The sequence below is a fragment of the Carassius gibelio genome, chromosome A7 (genome assembly GCF_023724105.1).
Source record: "Carassius gibelio isolate Cgi1373 ecotype wild population from Czech Republic chromosome A7, carGib1.2-hapl.c, whole genome shotgun sequence".
Classification (NCBI taxonomy): Eukaryota; Metazoa; Chordata; class Actinopteri; order Cypriniformes; family Cyprinidae; genus Carassius; species Carassius gibelio.
The window spans coordinates 30,080,128-30,087,627 of record NC_068377.1 but is presented as its reverse complement, the minus strand read 5'-3'; the positions used below and the strand labels follow the sequence as shown (position 1 = coordinate 30,087,627).

Below are 7,500 nucleotides of genomic sequence, written 5' to 3'. Positions count from 1 at the left end.
GTTTCGTACAGGTCACTAAGAGTTTTGAGGTTAGTCAGAGGGCACCTGGACGGCTCTCAAGGCCAACTTTGAAAACTTGTACTACGATGTAAAAGCACATCCTAGAAAACAGTACAATTGATTTTAAGTGTTAAAACACCCTCTTCTCACTAACCTATTCTCAGTCTGTTTTTATTACATTAAAGTCACAAAGTAAAATTAGCTCTGTTGATGGCCTCATTGTGATTGTAGCTCTATCAATGAACGTTGCACTTTCATTCATTATTGCAGAAGAGAAAAGGTAAGGCCAAAATTAAGATACTTTGCCCCAAATGAGGGGTCATCAAAGAACAGCTGTGACATTTCACACACTCTCAATAAACACAAGGCTTTGTTATGGTCATATTTCAAGCTCCACCAATATCTGTGCATATAAAATATTTCTACAACTAATTCATTAGCATTTAGTGATGTTTTTTTTGTGCCATTTTGAAAAGCATAGTGTTTCTCTGTGTCGTCCTTTTTTTTTTTTCTTTTTTTTTTTTTTTGGTTGTACAGCAAAATATAAATCCATTTCAACATTTTTTCAAGGTCTTTTTGGCTGAATCTTAACTTTAGTACTTTCTGTCCCATTTTGGCCTAGTTATCTGATCTTTTAATAAGCCTTCATGCAGATCTATTTACACAATAGCCTGCCCCTAACATTGATCCCTGATCCGATGGACTAATTTTACAGTCTACACACTCAGTTATATCTAATAATCACCCAGATAATTTTTCTGTACAGACCCAGAAGCATGTATCTTATTTAAGCGTTGATGTCTCAGTTGGCTTTTTGCAAAACTGTCTTGAAAGATGTTGCCTGACGTTAAATTTAAAGCGTTGTGGCTGGCACCTCATTTCGCACTCAGACCTTCATTAACCCAGCATTTCGCACTAAAACCAAAATGTGTGCTCAATGGATTCCAGAAGAAAAAAAAAGTGTGAAAATATGATTTGCTTTACAACTTTGTGGCAGAAGATATTTCACTGTCATTAGGGACGTTAGATAATAATAAACCAATTCAGCATGTCTAAACAAATTGGATTTTTCCCAGGGATTTTTACATCTATTATATTGAATTTCACTGCAAATGACAACAAATAAATTCGGCTTAAATGAAAGAGGTCATTTTTGATAAAATTAGCTGGAAAGCGACAGACGCTCATGGGACCGTGTTTTCTCTCTGTCATTCATACATTTTTAAGTGAACACAGATTTAAGTGTTTCAGGCGAGTTTGCAAGGGAATAGCCTCATTGTACCTACTGCTGTCCGTGGTGCTGAAATAAATCCGTATAGCATGAACATGTACATGAAAGCGGTCTTCACACAAATTTGGTCAGATTTGTAATAATTTTGTTTACAAAATATTATATATAATTTTAAATTGATATACCTTTCTATATATATATATATATTTAGATTAGATATATGTGACCTTGGACCAAAAAAACAGTCATAAGTATAATTTTTTGCTCCAGGGTCACATATAATATATCGATTTGTGTCACTGGGTCTGTACTACACATCTCAGAATATCAGGATTATTCAGGTCATGTTCAGTTTGAACTGTCTTATGTCTGATACAACTTGAAAATTTGTGCATGGAGGTTTGCTATGCATTAAATACGTCTAATTATATATTGCAGGTTGTCATCTTGGATCGCAACACCTACTGCACAACCAGCAATGTTTGACTGGGATCCCATCAAGGAAGTACATCATATCATTGACACTGACACCGTACAAACTAATTATGTGAGACCTATACATCGCTCGATGTCCTTGGCCGCAAGGAAAAGTTGGACGGCACGCATCCACAGCAGGCTAGCCACAGGGATTTCTGGATGTCCGGATTTCTGTAAGCGTATATGATTGGGTTTATGACCGAGTTGCATGTTGCCGGCAGCACTGTTGCATACGTGTAGATCATCGGGTAGCGGGAGTCTGCCACAATCGAATACATGGCGAAAGGCATCCAACATGCAGCAAAGGTGCAGAGGATGACGGAGAGCGTGGATACACCTTTTGTGGTGGAAATGGCCATGAATTGGTGCTGAACAGCGATTTGCTGCGCATGGCGGAAGGCAATCTTACAGATCTGTAGGTAAAGCTGCATCATGAGGGCAAACACCAGCAAGAACGTCACAGCGAGTACCACAGCATTGTTCTTGGTGACTGGCCGGCAGATACTGCAGCTGGTCTCATCTCGGAGGCAGTTCCAGCCGAGCACTGGCAGTAGGCCCAGGATGATGCACACCAGCCAAATGAGAACCACCATGACATAGGTGAATGTCACCATGCGCTCCGTGTGATAGGTCAGAGCGTTGTAGAGGGACAAGTAGCGATCCACTGTGATGGCCAGGATGTTGAGCACAGATGCAGAGAAGGCGGCAATCAGCAAGCCAACGGAGATCAGAGTTACAAACTCCATGTTCAGCATATAGATGAAGATGAAGTTGAGAATGAGGCCGAGTCCTGCGAGCAGGTCAGCAAACGCGAGGCTCCCTATCAGAATAAACATGGGGGCTCTCAAGGTGGGCGTGTAGAACAGGATGGCGATCACGATTGCATTCTCGCAGGAGATGAGCGTGCCCGTCACACACAGCGCAATGTCCCACGGGCTAACGGGAAGCGGCCTCAGCTCTGCCGTTCGCACCGGTGATGAGTTACGCACATCCAGGAGATTCCACGTGCCCGCCGTGGAGAGGGAAGAGGTGTTTTGAAGTTGGTTGCTCATTGTTGCTGCAAGAGAGTGAATCATAGCTGATGGTGGGGTGGGGAGGAGGGTGGTTGAAAGAGAGAGAGAGGGGTGCGGTAGTGAAGATAAAAGAGAATGTGTATGTCAGTGGAAAGGCAGTGGGAATAGAGTATCTGTCAAAAGAAATATGCCTGAAGCCCCCAAACCTGACAAAACAGTCTCTTATTTTTTGGCAGTCAAGAATTAAATTATTAGTTTAAGTAGGATATGTATTTAACAATTTTGTCATTAGCTATAATTTTCAGATAGCTGGTAAAGTGTTGATTTGTGGTTAATCAGAAATTGAATAGTCGTGGAGCACTTAATAAGCACATTTTGAAGCAGCAAAACAATGTAGCAAATTGCATTCAGACTAGCTGTAAATACACAATATTTTGGCTTAGTTTACTAATGCATGTGCATTTCACCTCAAAAAGGCTATTAATTAAGCACCAGTCCCGACAAAAAGCACGCACTTCACTTTGCTTCTATTTTTAGTAATTGTCTAAAAATAAGACGCGCCACCTCAGTGCACGGGTCTCTTCTGAAGGCATCGTTTATATGCCTCCAGAATCTACAATGATGCGCTTTAGCCTGACGCCATAGAAGCAGACACATTTTATCTCATTCATTCATAAATTTCCACCTCACAGACCTAGCTATATATAAACTGACCAAAAAAAGACTGCAAAGGACTCGGAGAGGTCACGCCTCCGGCAATTCGTTCAAATAGACCCGTGTCAGTTGAAAAACAATCATCTCAATTTAATGACACGTTTAACTAAGGCATTGTCTCACAAAAGGGAACACAATTGCGCATCAGTGGACGGTACCTCAGTGCCATGAAGCTGCAATGCCTTTTCTCCCCCGAGCTCGCGCGCAGTCCGTGCCTGTCATACGAGAGGAGATGGAGGACCCGGAAAGAGACGGAGAACAACATAAAAGAACTAAAATGTCATTTGTTTCGCGCAGTTGAGTAAAACAGTCATCTTTGGCGGGTTAAGTCCCGTGGAAAGGCGAGGTGCTCCTCGGTTAGCATGGCTAACACTGTTGGTAGGACGATAGCGCTGCCTCGCTTGATATTCCCCCCGCTGGACCTCAACGATGATTCTCCCCTCTGACGTCAAGAGTCCTCACACGAGTCTGTGAGATGCTGTGGACGGAATATTAATCATAAAACACGCTCAGACAACACGAATCCAACTATAAGGTACAAGAGACGTGCGCGTCTCACTCGTGTCGTGTCGTTCCTCACGGTACCGGACCCAGTGTCGCCGGCCGCTGCCGCGCTTTGCGCAAAACAACACGATTCTTTCTTCTTTTTTTGTTTGATTACCCACAACAGCAAACTGTCCTGCTTACACAAAGCAAGACGGCCACTGTCACTTGTTTTATGTCTACTTTTCGCGTCTTTATTGTTACATCTCACGTGTCCCTTTTAAGACATTCATGGGTCTTCTACGTGATATTACGCAAAACATGGACACCCGAAAATCCTATAAAAATATCTAAAATCGTGATAATTATCTAGTATATCGAACTGTATATCTAATGTAATATTTATTTAGTTTTTAAGACCGATTGTAAGTGATGAAAGGTGTGTGTTTCATTCAAGAGCTGGTTGAGTGCTCGGTGGCGCGTGCGTCTCCCACTAATACTTCCAATAGCAGATGTCTTAGGCTCTTTATTGTTGGAAAGTCACATTTCCTTCAGTTGTGCATCTGCTAGCAAATACTGGCAGACGATCATGAGAGTTTTGTAGCAGTATATAGCATTCAGATTTTACCTGCTGTGACACTTGGGACTGCTCTGATATCTCACAAAAAGCCTGTACACAATTTGCAAAACAAAAAAAAATGGACAATGAGCTGTATAGGTTCAAACGAGCAATGCTCTGAAATTGGGTTTTGTTTGTGTACTGAAAATAGAGACAGAGAGAAGGGAGGACAGTGAACTGTTTAAAGGAATGCTGCTTTTTTTTCATTGCATTTTCCCTGACGGAAAATCTTATGAATAAGTAGCCATGATCAGAATTACAATAAGTCTTAACATTGCTTGAACATTGGCCCAGAAATGGCTATTCATTGATGGGAGCTCCCACCAATCATCTTCACTTTCACTCCCCCATTCATCTTCTGTGCACAGCATTGTGGGTAAGCTATTACATCATCACACTCTCATCCCTTTCTCAAAAGTTTGCATGCACTGTTACAGCAATAATCTCCAACACAATCCTACATTATCACATTTGTGCGTCTGCACATATAACTTGAAAAGCATGTTTAAAAGTCTTTGATGCACAATGACATTTGGAAATGCAGTTACACACAACTAATGAGGTAAAATGTTGTTAGCTGAATAAACACAGAACTATTTATTAAAATCCGCTCATTTAAATTAATTTATTACCCCACAGCTTTGTTCTTGTATGTTTCTTAGCTCTGTTTATCTTAGTGTTATGCAGCTATAGACCATCTAAGTGAACAAGTGCATGTCAATCTAGTGTTTAAGTTGTCCTGAGATACTGTATTGATGATTAAATAAATGCATTGCAATTCCTCCATTCAGCTTAGAAGTCTATTACTGAACTCACGTCGACCACGCAAAACCTGCTGACGCTTCCCAAACGCTGGAACTTGCTCGTCAGCAGATGCTGTAGCATTGTGTGCATGAGTATGTGTGTGCATGTGACTGCCTCATCAAATGTATTTATCTGCTGTGAGCAAGCCTGTGTACTTCTGTTCACTGTCTGTTTGACAGCAGCAGCTTAAACACTCTCATATGAAGCTTTTATTTACTGTGGTTTTCTCAGTCCCTGTCTTCTCCAATTTAAAATGGTTTTCATTCTCCAGCAAGAGAGGCTCTTTAATGCAGCACTCTGTTTCGTTCCGGCTTCTTTCTGCTGCCTTTTTTGTGTGCCTTTTGAGTAAGTGGAGCAAACTACACCACCACTAAGTAAAAAAATAAATAAATAAGAGAGAGCGAGAGAGAGAGAAATGGTACAATTGTTGAAGTTTACACATTTTGAAGGCAATTGTGCAGTACTCATGGTTTAGGTTTTAATACTCAAAATCAATGTGAGTGAGAATCATTTTAGCATAACCAGAGTCTCCTGTGCCAGCTGGATTTGTGTACAGAGCTATAATAAGTGCAGCCTATTATGACCTTTAGTAGTCTCTTACGAATCTTTGTTACTGATTTCTAGATTCAGTCTGTTTGGTGGTTTGCAGTTTTTGTTTTACTGTTACACTGGGCTAAGCAATGGCACTGCCATTTTCACAAGATAATATAATCTCAATTCAGTAATCAACATTATAGTTTGGAGTCTGTGATGCAAAACTATTGATGGCTGATTAGAAAGTTGAGTTATATAAGAATGACTGAGAAATGTCATAATTTAGCTTAGTTGATACAAAATGCTGCAATTAAAAGGTTTGTAATGGTGTATTGATTGAATAATAGCAGTTAATTGAAGTGCATATTGATTTATGGATGGGTTATGGAGTAATCCTGGGTGAATTTTGTCTAAAACATTACATGCAAGAAAGGTGGAAAGAAAGCTGGAGAACTGCTTCCACTCAGGCTTTTCGGCAGCCGTCATCTTCAGAAGGTGACAGTCTGCTAGATAGAGGCTCTATCTTTTTTCCTCCTAATTTGCCCTTTTTTGTGTCCCTTTAACTTCATTTTTCCTTCATCTCTGTGTGTCAAACTATAATCGTTTCCCGTTTCAGAGAAAAGTGAAAGTGCGGCAGACAGAGGAAGAGCAAAGATGAGAATTTAATTAAATTTCACACTATGAGAAAACCCTTTAACCTCAAGGACGATTTAAATGCTTGACCCTTAAACCTCAGACCTAAAAAGTTTTTAAAGTTGTGATAAAACAACAAGTAGCTATGGGTCTTTTTTCTATATTGTGACGTACATCTGAGTGGAACAGATTATCGATGAAGCAAAGGTGTGAAAAGTGGATGGGGACTTGGTTCTAAGAGTTGACTGGATTTTGAGATGTGGAGACAGATGAACGCAAGCCTGCAGGATGGGGTTTACCTGCATATGTCAAGAGGTCTGTCATTTTACCAGAAGGTTATGACATTTTGAAGTCAACAGATTAAATAAGTAAAAAAAAAAGGAAAATGAAACATGATTTGTTCACCAAAAGATCTATAATACATATTATAATTATGTCAATTTTCATTTCATGCCATTTTAAACACTATTTTGTGTATGTGTGTGTGTGTGTGTGATGTCTATTAATATCTGCCTAAAGCTGGAGCTGGTGATACCAAGGGTCTAACTGGATCAGTTTTTCCATCTAATAATGGCAGCATTATACCTGTAGGCACAGATTGCGGTTTATCACTCCACTTTCTTTTTCCAGCCAGTCTTTCTTGCTTTTGTCAAGATCCCTTCTTCACTCGATGGGGGATTAGTCTGCAGCAGTTAATTCGTGCACAGTGGGGTTCTGGCTGGCTTGCGTGAGCAGCAGTTGCCCATGTGTGAAGAGGAATCCCAAGAGGGTCAGAGACAAGTGTTAGCATCAGGGAAGACTTTTACATAGCTTTCTCCCACAGTCTCTCTGACTGATGATGAGAACATGTCATTTCATATTAGCCCTAAGAGGGAGACAGCAGGGGTTTGGGCGTTTGTGTATTTATGGATTGTGTGAAGATGAGAGAGGAAGGCAGGAGATGTGTGAAAATACGAGGTCAAATGAGGCAAAGGCCAGCCAGAAAGAAGGGA

The 7,500-nt window shown here is 40.7% G+C and overlaps 1 protein-coding gene across 1 annotated transcript in view; it reads right to left on the bottom strand.

Moving 5' to 3' along the window:
• The window catches only part of LOC128017154 (G-protein coupled receptor 12-like), a 4,712-nt gene extending 1,928 nt beyond the window's left edge, over positions 1–2,784 (bottom strand). Inside the window, exon 1 of the mRNA XM_052602386.1 lies at positions 1–2,784. This exon is cut by the window's left edge and continues 1,928 nt beyond it. Coding sequence (XP_052458346.1) covers positions 1,786–2,784 — 999 coding nt within the window. The 3' untranslated portion in view covers positions 1–1,785.
• Positions 2,785–7,500: the final 4,716 nt, after the last annotated feature.